Here is a 16,411-nt window from a genome sequence, read left to right as displayed (position 1 = left end):
CAGAGGCCCCGCGCGTCAAATCCTTTTTCTGAATGATAATTTCCCCGGAAAGACGTGGCCGTGTTGGTGGTGACGGCCATCGGTGGAATGATTCACACTCCTCAGGCCTTTCAGTGCCTCGTGGCGTCTCTCTCTCTCTGTCCTACTTGCAAGGAGGAACATGCGGCACGCGTCAAACCACCGGTCCGAGCCGAATGGGCCCGAAGGCGCCTGGTCGCGAGGGAGCGTTTGTGGTCTTCATAAGGGAGGCCAGGAGGGGAAGGATATCTTGTGCGTGGGCTGCGGGTCCTCGGTGAGGCATGAGGCTCTAATTAAAAGCACGTTATCTGCATTTCGCCTACAAAAGAGCCGCGAAGAACACCGTCCCTTCTGTCCTGTTGAAAAACAGCCGATGCACACACGCTGCGGGGAGATTACAGGGCGAGTGTGTCAGCCGGACACGGAGCGCTGCTGCTAATTGGCCTTGTTTTTCTTGTATTAATTCATATTCCAGCAGCTACAACCTTTCACATCGTTACAGGTCTGCTGTGCAGCCTGAGAACACATTCGGCACGTCGAGCGGCGACTCCGACAACGGATGGATGGAGTGGGCCCTCTGGGTCTCTGTACACAACTTGACCCCCCCCAGTCATTGCATAACTGTTATGAGGATATGAGCTTGGGAGGACGGCCTCCTTCCAAAGGAAATAAATGATTGCATTTTGAATTAAGGTGAGATTAAAGCTGGTGCCAGCGGCTGAGGCGTCTCAAGTGACTTCCTGTTTCCCTCTGCTGGAAAACGGCAACGCCCCCCGAGACAAACGCAGCTCTAGCGTACCCGACTTTATTTGCTTTTTCTTTTCGACTCTTTGTAAACCGATCGTTTGATTAGTGCACGTTAGACTATGTGAACACCTTTAGATAGCAGCGGAGGGCCGGGTGAGCCCTCCATCGGATTATAAGGCGCTTGAATGGGACAAACATCGACATCCTTTCTGGGAAAAGCGACCTCAGTAAAGCCTGCAGGTGAGTCCTTCCACGCTGTGGAAGACAATGTGCGGGTCCAGTTAAAACCGCCTATTGTCGGTTCTCTTTGAAGCGACGATGCTTCTAGAGCCAAATCGCACCAGTCGCTTTTTCTTGGAAGGGATGAAAAAATGCAACTGACGATTCAGCAAATGGCCAAAGTAATCCTCTTATCCTCCATTGCTGCATGACAATAAGCACAACATTATGACAAGAATGCATCGACAAAACAATGGCCGCTATGACAGGAAGCGCTCTTTGAGGAGAGCCGGTGTGTGTGCGTGTGTGTGCGTGATGCAGACTGACAGACACACTAAAGGGAAGGCTTCCCGTTGCTTGTCTGGTTTTCTCTCGGCCCCACATGCCGGCAAAACCACTCCGCTCCCCGAACGCGCTCTGCTGCGGCCGCCCATCACTCGACCGGCGCTGAAGAAATGAGACTTCCTCTGCAGAATGGGGACCATATGGGCCTCCTGCGTCCCAGAGAGAATGCCGTGTGCTGGTCACACGCTGCGCTGTACATGCCAACACCCCCCCCCCCTCCATGCGGGCAACATGTGGAGCAGAAGAGTTTCTATTGACGCGCACGTGGGTTTGACTCTTAAAAGGTTCTTTTAAAACACTTTGTAACGTGTAAAAATCAATACAAAGCCCAGACATCCATTTTGATGTGGATTTAAAAGGTCGCAGTAGATGTTGTGCTGGACTTTAGGTGGCGTTTGTAGGGTTTTGATTTAAAATATTAGAAACGCATTTCAATACATCTCAGGCGAGTGCAACGGAGAAACGGCTTTGACACCAGGAACTGTTGCATCCGTCGGCTGAGTCCGTGCCAACCGAGGACATCGGAAACGCACACGGAGCGCTGCCGCGGTCGCAGGGATGAGAAAGAGTTCAGCGGGAGGCGGACATTTTGCCATTAACCTCACTAATAGTCACTCCGAGGAGGGAGGCGGGTGAAACTCGTAGGCCGTTAACGTTGATGGCTTTGCAGCTCTGGCAGAATGAACGGTTCAGTTGCCCTGCTGCACATTTAAAACATTGTGACGCGAGCAGAGGGCTGCAGCACGTGGTCAGGTGGGTTTGGATTCAATGACGGCAGCTGTGAACGATGAAACTACGCTTAAAAAGGATGTATGCAATAAAGCTGGGCAAAGAGCTGCACAATTAAACAACTATTAATCACCGGCACCGTCTAGGCTTCTCACAACCAGTTTAGCTTTAGCAGGAATGAAGCACACGATGAAAACGAAATAAGTTCTCTTTGAATTGAATTGTGGAAGAAAATATTTTTGATAATAGAAATGAACGAATAATCATGTTTAAAAACTGTGATTCAATATTGCTCCGCAATAATATATCTCGACTATCAGTTCCGAGTGTCACTTTGTGACTCCAAATTATAGACAATTATGGATGATTGCGTGTGAGGGATCGTTAGCTCGGATGACTTTAAATGTCAGAGTTTTTGTCTAGAAGACGCGCTGCAAATTCTCTGTGGTGAATTAGCCGTTTCATTGCACATTGCACAGTAATAATACGTTTGTAGAAGAAGTAGTTTTGTTATAGAACGCTAAAAAAAACGGTGTTTTATTGTTCAGAGTTTAAAATTACAAACAGCGGCAAATGAAGCTTGAGGTTTTCTACGAGGCAAAACTGGCAGGATTCAGATTCAAACCTCCATCTCTTATTGCAAAAAAGCAACACATGGTGACACCGAGTTAAAAGCCAATTTTCATTTCCGCGACAGACGTGTGCCGTTGCATTTATATGCAGTGTTGTGCGTTTTATTCCCTTCCTTCACCCACCAGCAAGCAAGCAAGCGAAACATGCACGAGTGTGTTTCGCGTGTGTGTTTGTGCATATTGGATGTAAGAGTTGCACTGCAGCCCAATAACAGTCAAATTGCAAACAAATTTGCCACAAGATGCTTCTCCCTTCACTCACACAAGTGAATGCAATACACACACTCATATTTAAATAAGGGCGAGGAGGAGAGACGTATGGCTTGGAGGGCTTTGGGGGGGGGGGGGGGGGGGTTGATTTACATGCTCTGTCAATTCCCTGTTGCTGGCGGATATGCATAATTCATCCGTTTTATTGACTGCTGGAGAATTCTATTAAGTGATAGAGTGATACTCCCCAGAACAAAAGACGACTGCCCGTTTCATGAGTGTCATCGGGATCGCCGTCGATGACACGCGGCGCATTCAGCCGGGGGCGGCTTTTCAAGACGTCTCAAGGCGGCTTCAGAGAGGGGAGCGTGTTCGGTCGCGCTGCCGTCAGAATAAACAGCGAGTTTGGCAAAAAAAAAAAGGTTGACGCGCCGTGCGTTATGAGGGGAGCACGAGCTGAGTGATCAGACGCACAGCTAGCGTGCAGCCACGGACGCATGTATTTCTGGTGACATTGGCTGTAAAAAAGGTTCTATGGAGATGACCAACTATCTCCTTGCTCATTGTATAATCCCACATTAAATGGTGTCATTTAAGGTACCGGGATCAGAGCAGAGAAACGTGGGGATCATAGAGGGAGCGCTGTGATTGGTCAGCGCCCCACAAAGTGGACATGGTGTAGTGCGATGGAAGCGTTCGGGACTCGTACACGCAGCACCTCAGAGACTAACTTCCCTCCTGCTGAGAGTCAGTGTCCCCCGTCCGTCATCGCCGGCATCAAAGAGTCTCCCAGAAGCCTTTGAGTGCTACACGGCGATGTGGACAGGTGATACAAGAGGAACAGCAGCGACTGTCTTCTGGCAGGTTATGAAAAAACATGCTAATGATACTCTTCAAAGACTTAAGACAGAAATCCAACTTTTAACAGAAATCCTTTGGCTTTTGAAAAGACCTTTGAAGGATTCCACCGTTTCTTTTTGAAAGCGTTCTGGTGCACTTCTGAGGAGTCAGTCAGACACAAGAGGAGAATTTGACATCCAAGAGTGTGTATCGTCTAAAAAAAAAACCCCAAAAAAAACACCATCTCCTCTGGATCACCTGCATCAGCCGCGGCTCGGAAAGAACGCGAGCGACGCGACCAAGCCGAAGCCCCAGCAGCCGAACGTCCCGGCTGACAGCGAGTCGCCCTGCGTTTCCCTGGTGGCGCCGACGCGCCTTTATGAAACTTTCATCTCGTCTCTGCAGCTCCGCCGTCGCAACTTCCAAGGCCCACCTCCCCCCCCCCCGCCGCCGCCAAAGACCAATTAGACACTCGGTGCACATTCTCTCTCCCTTGGACTGAATGCCACACTGATTGTTAATTGACAGCAGCTCTTCTATCTCTCATGCAACTCTCACGCAAACGAGAGGGACGAGAGGCTTTCAAGGAGAAAGAAAAAAAAAAAAGATTTCAGGGCTGTTCTTTTCTTAATTGTCAATGTCGTGTTAGAATCAAAAGCGCAGTCCCTGTAATGTATTCGCCACACGACCCGTTCCAGCAAGGACGCCCACTTGGGAGACCTCCCCTGGTTGTTCAGGGTGCGCTGGCTAATTACCAGCAGCGGCACACTGGGGGGGACGTGTATGAACACTGGATAGGGTTTTGCAATTAATACGAGGTAGATTGATTAAAAAGAAACGGTTTAGCCAGCTCCCGTTGGAGGTCGGAGGAGCTCTCACAGGGTTCCACAGGTGTTTAACGCGAGATGTGGCCACACGCTCGGACCGAACGGTTGTAGGTTCTAATGAGATCGCAGCTCCCACTTTGATGCCTTTGTAATTAAAATTCACCGGAAGGTACAAAAATCCCATTCTGGGCTTTAATTTAGACGAATGAGCCCCATTTCAGCCGTTTGCCGTTGAACCGCAAAAGTTTAAACGTTGTTATTATTGGTACGCGGAGGGAAAACAAAGGGCTTTCTTACAGTAATTGGTGAGAACCGAACAGAGGGATCTGAGCTGCTGTGCGGCGGCGCTAACGATGGGAGCTCTCGTACCTTTCTTCCAGGTGCTTGTCTCCAAACATCCAGCGAAGGCGCGGCGCGGGGAAACCGGTGACCAGGCACGGCAGCAGCACGTCGGCGCCCACCGCCTTGGTCACCGGCGCCGGCTGCACCAGGAACTCCAGCTTCCGCTCTTCTCCGGTTTCTATGACGAGAGAGGGGGACGGAAGAGGGAGAGGAAAAGAGGGGGCCCGGGTTAAGGCCGGTTAGATTAGACTTCCATGATGCTCAAACGCAGACTGTATTTTTCTAATAAACCGAAATGCATGAAATCATTTTCCGACATTCACCATCTCGCCCCGCAAACACCCCTGTTCCTTTACTCGGAAACGACTTCCATCCAAACTAAATTTCGCTTCCATTTCCTCACACGGCGCGGTGAGTTTTCTGTGTGCTTTCAGCCTTTAGACCCTCCAAGCGCACAGCACACGGAGATAAGGACCCCCACCGGGGGCCTAGTTGGGAGTCTGATTTACGACCTCTAATATCTCCTCTGTGCTGCCTGGTGCTTAACAACAGTAAATAAAACTTCTAAGGAGGAAGCGGACGGGGGATGAACTCCCCGGGACTTCGAAGCACTCCTCTTGGCATTCTGCCCTCCGAGCAGATTTCTGCTCCCTGAAGCCAGCGAGAAGCCCCCGAAGACGCCGCCGCCGCCGCCGCCGCGTGCGCCTTCAATCAAATGAAGCACTGAGCTATGTTTTCATTTCAATTTACCGCACAAGTGGCTCGGCGGAAGGAGCCCTGGCACAACTGCGCCGTAATCAAGGGTGTGAAAATGTTCTGATTTAAGGAGTCTAAATGAGTTCTCCATGAGATAACAAAGGCCAAGCAGCGGCCAACAAGCATCATATGTCTTAAAATCCTACATGAAGCTCAAGTAGTGCTCACTGGCGGCGGCCGCTGTCGCGTTAGCGTTAAAATCCCTTAAGCTCGCGTGAGCCTGCGGACCAGATGTGCATGGTTTCCAGATGTCGGCATTCCCTCGACCCCCCCCCCCCCCCCCCCCTCCGGGACAAAACGCTATCCGCTCAAAAGTACCTGGCAGCGTTTGCAGCTGGGCCTCGTCGCTGGCCTTGGACGACCCCACGTTCTCCACCAGGCAGCGGTACAGGCCGGCGTCGGCCTCCGTGGCGTTGCTGATCACCAGGGCGCCGCTGGGCAGCTGGACCAGCCTGGCGCTGGGCTCCAGCGGCAGGCGGTCCTTCTCCCACCGGGCGAAGGGCACCAGGTCGCCGTTGACCTCGCACGCCATCACCTGGCTGCTCCCCAGGTGCACGGCGGCCGGCGAGGGCTGGCTGGCGAAGCGCGGCATCCCTGCAAGACAACGACAGCGAGCGGGTCGCGTGTTACGAAGCGGTTCACATTTCGGTGGCATTTGGGATTCTGGCAGTTGAGTTCGCCGCTCGAGTTATGCCTTCAAGGCCGGGGTTTTGAATCCGTTGGATTCATCTTATTTCGTTTCTCTTGGACCTTTAACAAATGGGACCTGGTGTGTTTGCAACGATGACAAGATGCACGTTGGGGCGCCGCTCTGCAGCTGCAAAGCATCTCGTTCAGGATAGATTCTCAGGAGTGAAAAGGCCACAATAAATGCTGTCCCCCCCCCACCAACCTCTTGCATACACATTTACTCACACACACACACATGCGTAGCACGATCACTTCTGATGTTGGATGTTAATTTGCGGCGCCGAGCAGCAGACACGCCGCACTAATTAAGAAACGGCTCGATCCCCCGGCTGTTTGTGCCGCCGCGCCCCGACTTTCTCGGGTTTATTAGACGAGAAAGTTATTTCAGAAAATGAAAACTATAAAAGGCCACTGCATTTCTAATAAAAAACTATTTCTTAGCGGCGAGCTCCCCTGAGTTTTTGGGGCTGTGGTTGTTTCCTCGGTGCACAAGTGTGTGTGTGTGTGTGTGTGTGTGTGTGTGTGCGTGTGTGTGTGTGTGTGAACGCAGAGGATAATGATATGAAAACGAATGCATTGGTGCCTGCTGTAACTGCTCCTGCACGGGATGTGATGCTGAGGGCGTGCGCCGCGACCATGACGATGGCGTCCCCTGCCAGGGACGGGGCCCCCGGGGGTAAATCGCGCGGCGAGATAAACGGCCACGGATCCTCGTCCGGGTCGTCGTGCGCGGCTCCTCGCCGCACAATGCTAATGTGATATTTTGGTATCGAGGCCGCCAATCACCCCGTCACGTAATCACGGCGGGTGCGAGAGAAGAAAAGCCGCAGCTTAATCATTTCCATTAGAGTCACTGCCGCCCCCCCCCCCCGACCCCCTCCCCCCCTCGCTCAATCGAACGCTCGGTGATTAGCAGCGGCGGAGCGGGCTGAGCAATCAGCGCCGCCGCCATCAGGGCGAGTTCCGGGGGAAGAAAAATGGATGTTATAGAAGTGAGGCTCTAACAGCGGTTTACTCGGTGGTGGCGTTTACTGAATCTAAATGTCATCAATTTATCTTTCCGGTTCCGCCGGTATTTGATTATCTTGATGATATTAACTTCTGTTCTATATTTAGAACCTGTGTGTGTGTGTGTGTGTGTTTGTGTGTCACCTCATCCTTTTTCCTTCTGCCCCGGCAGTGGCCTTTGAAAAGAGGTCGGCCCGAGTTAAAGCGCCTCAGACAGAACCGGCCGACGGCCCGAGACCCACGAGGAGGACAGAGGAGAAGGACCCGGCGGTCGCAGCGATGCACGCCGGCTCGACAAAGTTCAGCTCAGATGGAGGGGGGGGATGGAGGGGGGATGGAGGGGATGGAGAGGGGGGGAGAATTTGACTTCTTCTCTACTTTAAACCCTCCATCGACTAATCCTTTGTTCCGCTGCAGTCATCACATCCCTCTAAGGCTGCGTTCATCATCTTAAGGCTGTGTGTGTGTGTGTGTGTGTGTGTGTGTGTGTGTGTGTGTGGATCCTAACTCACACAGGCCTCGACTCGAGGGCCGTGCGCGTCTCGAGGACGGGGAAGCGGCGAGCGCCAGTGCAAGCGCCATCGACTGCAATTAATCACGATCGGGAGCTTCATTGAGCGGCGTGAAGCTCCAACGCCGCCGCCGCCTGCGGAGGCCAAATGACTGCGAGCGAGCAATCGGCTCTCGGTGGTCGCAAAACGGCATGACGCCAGTTTCTGCGCTCGTTTCTTTTTCCGACGCCACTCGCTCACTCGATTGTTCTTTGAAACATTTCCAACCCGACACCCGTCTGCTCGGCTTCGCCCGGCGCCGCTGACGATTCTCTGAATGCTAATTTCGCACGGATGAATAAATGGACGCGTCCGTCGCCGCGCGGATGTTCGGCAGGAGAAAGAATGGCGCCGCGGAGAGGAGGGAAGAGCGTCCTCGCCGCCTGGCGCCAGAACCTGAGGGTACCATCACTTAAATCACGCCGTCGGGTTTCTACTATTCTTTAATGAAAAAGCAGGTATAGAATAACAATGAGCAGCTTAATGAAATATGCAGAGGGCTTCGAGGGTCTCCCTGCAGATTCGGGCTGAATTAGGAGCAGAATGGCGGCCTGACTGTTGCACGTCTCTCAGGCAGCCGTTTTTTTAACGTAATTAAGGGGCAGAGAGTCGCATTCAGGAGCCACACAGACGGCCGTGCCTCCTCACATGGATCCAGCTTGACAGAGCGCCGTGTTTGGACTGGCAATGTTAATGAAAGGACATATTTCCTGCCCGGGGAGAATTGGGAATGTAAAAGAAGAAGTTGAGCAATCACCCCTGAAAAGTGGAGACAGATGCGGCCGCTGTGGGAGGAGACTTCATGGTGACGCTTTGAACGCACAAACATGAACGCTTGTTAACTAATAAAATAAAACGCATTGCACAAACATGGTTTTATTTCATCTACTGTGACAATTTGGCGGAAACCTCCTGCCGATGCCATCGAAAGTCGTCATCATCATCATCTCGGCACAGAAACACACATCGTGCCGGGTGAGTCCCGCCTTAAAGGCGTTATGGGATGCCACGCTCGCTGGAACTCAATCGACTCCGAGGCCTGTCCCCGACCGGCGCGCTGGTGCGGTTTTCCAGGCTGCAGACGTCGCCCCCTGCTGGCACGGCCAACAACGGTGGAAAATACAGCCGTACTCGAACGCGCCGCCCAAAAAAGCGAGGAAGAGCTTCCGGAGATTTGTTTTCCGTCTTAGAATGAAGCTCGGTACCGGAAGATTAAGAGATCCCTCAGCAGAATATCTCTCCCCGCGCGCAGCCAACGAGCCGGATTTGACATTTGGCCATCGCGAGCAATCAGGAGGAAGAAACGCATCACAGAGGAGCGCCGAGATCCCGATTTCCCCCACCGACAAGAGTCAGGCAGAGCGGAACGGAACGCGGACACAGCGTGGGGCTCTCGTTGCGATCACTTCCCCCGGCTTCACTCGCGCTTTCCCTCTCTCCCAACTCACGGCCGCTCTCCCGGCGGTTGCTCAAAGTCATTCCGGGGGTGTGTGGGAAATCAATAAGCTGGAATTGAAGGACACGAGTGAGGTTGAAGGAAAGTGGGCACACTAGGAAAGTAGATTAAAGCCCTTCAGGTGGGAATAATTCCTGGAATGCATTGACCGTCTAAAGGGAGTAGAGTTTCCACATCGCCGTCCCTCACCAACACATCCATTACAGTTTTGCACACAAATAATCGTCGTTGGTGCTTTCATGAATTCCAATAGAGCCAAATTAAGGTCGGCTGAGCCAAAAAAAACAACAATGTCAGCCGCTGAGGCGTTGGATCCCAGAGTACATTACAAGCGAGTGTGAAGACACCCAATCAACGGCAAAGAGAATGCGAGACTGAGATTGGGACGGGAGGATGCTGGTGGGAGGGGAAGGGGACGACGAGACAATAATGTCTACTAGATGTCTTGGCTTTGAGAAGTGCGCGCTTAGCCAAAGCTGAATGCCTTTGCCTGATGCGAAAAGCCGCCCGCGCACAACATGTACGGAACGCGCTTCGTTCCGTTCTCCGGCTCGCTCGCTCCTGCTGGCTTTAAGGGCAGCGGCAGTAAGCGGTTATTAATTCCCTAATTGAAGGTTTCAGAGCTTTGGGGGAAAATACTTGTTCCATTACAGGAAATCATGTCATTCAGCCCGCGTACCCGCGTACCTTTGGTTATAGCGGTACAGTAAAAGTATTGATGCCTCAGACGGACTCGTATTTGGAGGGGATTTCAAATGTACAATGAAAAAAAAGAACACCACTGATATCAGTATTTCTGCACCAAAGTGTGAGAAATACTGATGTGTACAAATAGATTTAAAGGCAGGAGGATTTCACTGGATGTTTTCCCCCAGAAATGTTCCAACGCTACATCGGAGCTTAAAAAAAAAAAAAAAAAGAGATATTTCACTTATTTGAGTGTTACGCATCCAATTTCAGGGTTTACGTTTTACTTCTGGAGACTGGATTAAAGAGTCGTCGGGGCGATTCCTTCCGAGCTTCTGAGAAAGCTCCGCTGGACCAAAGTGTCCACGGGGTTCTGCCGTTGCTAAAGCCTTGGTCACGTGCGGTTGTTCAGACGGTGATGCTTTTGTTGGAAACAACACGTCAGTGAGGGACGGGCGCTCGCATTTCCTCTTTAAACTTTAATTGCATTGTATTGCAAAACCCACTTGAATAAACTCCCTCCAAATAACAACAACAACAACAACAAGTAAACGCTGTTCAGCCCCCCCGATATGGCGCTTAATAAAAAGCACTTCAGGGTAATTGTACAATGAAAAAGAGAGAGATTATTCTATCTCTCTAGTGCAGCCTCGATCGTAGCAGGGAATTACGCTTTGATGGGCGCTGCTTTAGTCCTGTTCTGAAGTAGCTCTGCATGGTAAACGGAAAGCGCAGCATGAATTCTTTAAATCCCGCGCCGCCAGGGACTTTTTATTTAAATACAAATATGGGATGCAGTTAAAAGATGGGGCCGATTGAAGTATTCCTCAAAGAAAACCTCAAAGTGGAAAGTAGATACGATAGACGCAACGCCGGCAATTCATGAGAAATACTGTGGGTGCGCATCTAAAAATAGGTTCACTCCACCAGGAGGAAAGAGAAGGCCGAACCGAAGCTGGACCATGAAACTCATCTCGGCGCCACGGCGATGGGAAAGAGCACGAAACAAACGGACAGGAGACGGATGGGTGGCGTTCCGTCTCCCTGGAGGGGGGGGGGGGGCGCCGGAGATGACAGGAAGAGCGCGTCCTGTTACCTTGTTACCAGCCTCGGTCTGGTGTCGCAGAACGACACAACAGGCAAATGGTACATTTCACAACACGACAACCTCCACACAGCGGTGTGAACACAGAGGATGCAGGGAGGAACTCGTGGAGGGGGAGAACTGTATGCGAGGGGGGGGGCGGCGGCAGGCACCGTTAGGTGCGTAAAGCTAACTCTCTGATAGCTGTCAGCCGGGGGAGGGATGTCTTTAGCTGCTGAACCACTCGGGGTGCAGACCAGATGTTGCACCGTGCTCCCAAAAGGCTTTGGACGCTCTCATTCCTCGCTTCGTTTTATTGTTTTGTTTTTTTTCTCACGACGAAGCGCGTGAGCAGGGGGGGCGTGGGGGCCATATACGTCGGTCGGACCGCCTCTCCATTGTGCGTGGGACGAGCGTGACAAGTTGCGTGGTTTTGATTGCCGCTTTTCCTTTTGTGCGTGCTCCCAAACTGAAATAACACGCAATCAATTGTGTCTTGATGGGACGTGACGCGCGGGGACGAGGCACGGTTGGCGCGCTGACAGCCGCTGAGGCGTACGGACGGAGGAGACACTGAGACGGGAGGCTGGCGGATGCCGGAGGATGGAGGACGCATGACATGGGCCGGGTCAGTTGTTGCCATGGAAACATCAAGGAGAAGGCAATCCAGACAAACGTATATTTCTATTCCATTAGACACAGTGTACGTATACACACACACACACACACACACAAATATGTCGACAATGGTAAAAAGGTGGGAATGATTATAATCTGGATTGGGTCTTTTTTGACATCTTTGACATCAAAAATGTTGAAATTAAAGCGTAAAGCTTTTATGCTAAACGATTTGAAAAGGTGCCATTTTGGCTCTAATGAGACAGAAAAAAACGTCATGCACAATATTGTCTGATTATTATTTATGAAGGCGCTTTGATCAAAATACAATGAATTTTATACATATATATATTCATGTGTGGCTGCTACAACATGTAAAAGCAGGGAACCTGAAGTACAAATTGGATGATTCGATGTTCTCGCTTCTTCGCACAGACAAAAAAAAACTGTCAATAGTTGTTAAGGGCCATCCGGCCAGAAACCGCAGCGGCACAGCGGGGGTCATTTGTCAGCTTTTGAGAGCTTCTTTTTCTCCTGCTTTTTGAAACGGAGGTACAAGGATGCAACTAATGATTCATTTCTTCATCAGCTAAACGGCAGAATATTCTCTTCCTCGGTCGATTCATTTATTTGGTCAAATTAGGATAAATGCCAAACTACTCTCTCACACTTCCCCAGAGCTCAAGGTGCCGTCCTTCAGTTGGAAAAAAAGAAAAAGATAATCACCTTTCATCGCGCCAGACAAAGAAAAGCAGCAAATCATCGTTTGAGCAGACGGAACGAGGTCGTTCTGTTGGGTTTTCGTTTTTTCACCGCGACGTTCACCATCCGATCACGCCAGGACGCGCCAAGCGTCCCGTCCGTGAAACGGCACCGCGCTCGCCTCGGGAGCCCGGCGACGCGGCCCACATGCCGGGGGGGGGGGGCGCTTCCAGTCTGGACCTCGGCGAGGATTGATCGGTATGTGGGGGGAGACTTGGCGAGGCGGGAAGAGGGAGGGGGAAACCACGCCGGAGCCCAGCAGAGACCTCGCTGCTTCAAAATAAAAGCTTTTCAATGACAAAACAATGAAGGGTGAACTCTTTACAGGAACGCGTGTTCATCACAGACTCAGCCGAGCTTTGTCGCTTCCCCTGCTTCCCATGTGCAGTTCACCTGTTCACAGCCAAGTCGACTCCCTGCAGAATCTGGGAGAAACGAGCCCTTTTTCATTACGGGTAATTGAGTTGTACCTCAAACAGTACTGATTGTATTAGGGCCCTTAATCATGTTACGGTGTCTTATTTTATCACTGGGAATTTAGCTCATTCTTGGCCCATTCTGAGGCTAACCTTCCGCAGAGGTCGTTGCCACGGGAGACCGCGGCGGCTCCCATTACCCGCGCGCAGATGAATGTGTCGGCGCAACGAGGGTGCATCCCTTTGCCCTCTGTCTCGCACCCCCCTTCTTCCCCTCGCCCCATTATCGGCGAGGAGGAGGAGGAGGAGGAAGATGCAGAGAGGAGCTCCACAGACGAGGAGCCGCGTGCTGTTGGAGGAGGGACGTGTCCGTCGGGAGCCGATGTGGTTGCACCGCCCTCGCATCCTCTGTCAAGCGCTTGTTTCCTTGAGGCCCGGAGCGACGCCACGCTCCTCTGGAACGAAGGCCCCACCCCCCCCTCCTCCTCTGGCCCAACGGGGCGACCATGATAAAAGATGGACGCCGCACGATACGAGCTGAAGGGCTGACCTCTCCCCTCCTTCACTCCCCTCCCCGAAGCACCGTCCGAGCCCCCCGTCCCCTCCTCGCTGCACTTATTAACCTCCACCACGGACTCCACCCAGTTTCCCATCAGCCCTCCCACCGCGCGTTTCGGTCGAAGCGCTTTTGCCCGCTAGAGAGGGACATGCTGCTGCTGGTTCTTATCTGGGGGGGGGGGGGGGGGGGGCACATCTGTGGATGCTATCAGCTCCGTTTACACCCTTCGAGAGCAGCCGGTGTGGAGATGAGAAGGATGGAGGCTCGGCCTGGGGAAAAGAAACCATAATAACATTTCACGTTTTATTTTACACGTCTTACCTGTGTGTGTGTGTGTGTGTTGGTGATAACGTCCCCCCCCCCACAGTTTGGTAACCACTGCATGTATGGGCACTAAATGCAGAAAGTGCACACAAGAAGCAACGGTAGGACGGGAAAAGCCTTTCCTGCATCAGCGAGATTTGGCGCGAGCCGTGTTTAAAGAGGCTCGTTGCACACGCGCTCTCGTGTTTGCACAAATAGCCGGTCTGTAACCGCGCGCCTCGCTGTGAAGCTCCTGCGGCTGCTACGGGGAGAGCGTCCTCATCTTAGTCTTCCTGTGGCGCCGCTGATGATGAAACGCGCTGCAAGGACACAATGAGGCGAGCGCAGCACAGTCGGCCTCGCCGCACAAAGCATCCGCTTGAGCCCTGAACTTGAAGGGGGGGGATTCTCTTTCAAAGTGTGAGACCATCGAGTCACAGGCGCAGTCCAGGGCCATGAGGTCGCTCAACACGGCCGAGGCATTTATCTGGTCGGGGTGTGGATGGGAATGTTAAATTAACGCCGGTTAGCGGCGTTCCAGCCCACATCTCATACCGAATCGCCCAATGTTCATTGTGTGTGTGCAAATAATGAGAATTAAAGTCAAAGGAAATGTGAAAATCGACTCTGGAGGCTGAACGACAGAAGTCTGAGCAGCGGAAGTCAAATGCTACAGAACGTAAAGGTTAAAAACACACCTGGATCTCGGATCACGGCCGATCATAGACTCATTTTTTCCCCGTCTTCTCTTTTCCGAGACGCTCCGATGAGCCTTCGAAGCGGTTCACTTTTTCGGGAGGGATCCGACACGATTTGAACACAAAGTTCATTAGCCACGGCGGCAAACACGGACGTCAAATACAGCGGAAACACGGCGCACATGCTGAACGGGCTGCAGGAGGGCGCCGCTCGCGTTTAGCATTTACACCGCCGACGGGCACAGCGGCGGCTCGTGGGGGTTATTGTTAAATACCAACGTGAAGGAGATCAGTCCAACGAGGGCAAACCAGACAGCACACAGGGGAGGTATCGAGGAGGACAGAGGCGACGAGGACGGCGACCTAATCAATCACTTATCGTGCTAATTGAAAAGGATGCGGCGGCTCCCTGGGAACACCTGGACGCCGCGACGGAGCGGCGCCGGCGCCTCCTCCGGTCCGCCTGCGCCGCGTCGCCCTCCAGAGCCGAGCGGATGCTCGCTTCCCTTTTTGTCTCAGCGCGCCACACGCCAAGACGACCATCCCGAGGGCCCCAAATCGCGCGCCCGACATCGGAGACAAGCGGGCTGCATCTCAGCGGCGGAACCGCAGTGATGTTGTGGCAAAGGTGCACGAGGATACAACTGGATGAACGAGACCTGCGTGAGAGTTCCTCGACTGATGTTTAAATAAAAGTTTCGCTGTTAAACACCCCTTTGTTAGAGGAAACAAAGAGGTCTCCTTTCAAGCACTTCGAGGTAACTCCGGGAGAGTAATTGATCCTTAAATGGTCCCTTTGTAGGGGGAAGTTTTCCTTGAAGTTCGCGGCTCGCTCAGTAATCAGCCGCCTGAACAAAGCGGCTCCTGAGTCGCGGCCCCCGAGGCGACGGTTTATCAAAATGTTGGCGTGAGCTGCTCCGGCTGAACGGGTCTCAGACCAGAGAGGTGTTCCCCCGACGAGAGAGGCACTAGTTTTGATCTTACCGCCATTAAAACGGCATCCTGGGGGCAATGCAAATACTTGGGAGCCATCAGGGAGGATGAAATTTAAACCGGTTTTATCTGTGAAAAAGGTAAAACAAAGCGTTTGCAGCCGGTTCTACGGACGCTGTGGCTGTGATTCAGAGTCTCCGGCTTCTGATTCGGCCTTTTCTCTGATGGATTTGGTGACAATGACGCCTGCGCGTCTCCTCGTATCGTACTGATTGCACTGAAGCGTTGCTATTCACCAATACTAACTTGCAGCTAGATTCCCCCTCCATCATACAGCAGGATGCAATCGCCTCCGTAATAGCACGCGGCAACGCCGACAGCGGGGAGCCCCGACTCCAACGCCGCCTGCATTTATCTTTCCTATTTTCATTTAATCATCAATCAAGCCTCATCACGCTGAACTCGGGGAGGTCGAACGCCTGCACGCATGTGTGAGCGGAACACGCAGCGTGGTGTCGAAATGAGAGGTCTGAACACACACACAAGTTCAGGACAGCTCAGTCAAATCGTGATCCACACGCACGCGGACGCACGGCCATGAACGCGTTTTTTTTTTTGGGGTTCCTTTGTCTGGTGCCGGAGCTGAATCGCTCACTTTGCTGCTCTCCTTTGTTCATCGCGGTCGTCTTTTCATTTTTTTTTTCTCCACCCACTCTTGACTCGTGCTCCCACAAGTCGTGCCCTTTCGCGTCAACAATGGGTTTGTGTTCGAGCAGGCCCGAACAGGCTCCGACACCCCCCCTCATCCTTCCCCCTCCACACATCTTTATTCCAGATGGAGAGCACGTACGTGGCCCCGATTCGTTCCCTGCTTTTATTTTTCCTTCTCTGCACAATCTGCAGGACGGTTCCCTCCTGCACCCCCCCGAAACCCCCCCGTTTTCATTCCCACCTTGAATTAGAGGAATTCAGCCTGTCCGC

General features: G+C 52.3%; 1 protein-coding gene across 39 annotated transcripts in view; it reads right to left on the bottom strand.

Moving 5' to 3' along the window:
• Window positions 1-16,411, bottom strand: part of neo1a (neogenin 1a) — a 110,898-nt gene that overhangs the window by 45,587 nt on the left and 48,900 nt on the right. For all 39 annotated transcript variants that reach the window (XM_078085694.1, XM_078085704.1, XM_078085703.1 and 36 more), the window contains 2 exons: window positions 5,984-6,259; window positions 4,937-5,087 (listed from right to left, as the gene is read on the bottom strand). In XM_078085694.1, the coding sequence (XP_077941820.1) occupies window positions 4,937-5,087; window positions 5,984-6,259 (427 nt within the window). The remainder of the gene's footprint in view (window positions 1-4,936; window positions 5,088-5,983; window positions 6,260-16,411) is intronic.

This window comes from Gasterosteus aculeatus, chromosome 12 (assembly GCF_964276395.1).
Source record: "Gasterosteus aculeatus chromosome 12, fGasAcu3.hap1.1, whole genome shotgun sequence".
NCBI lineage: Eukaryota > Metazoa > Chordata > Actinopteri > Perciformes > Gasterosteidae > Gasterosteus > Gasterosteus aculeatus.
The sequence above is the reverse complement of the archived record's forward strand: the minus strand, read 5'-3'. Positions and strand labels throughout refer to the sequence as shown.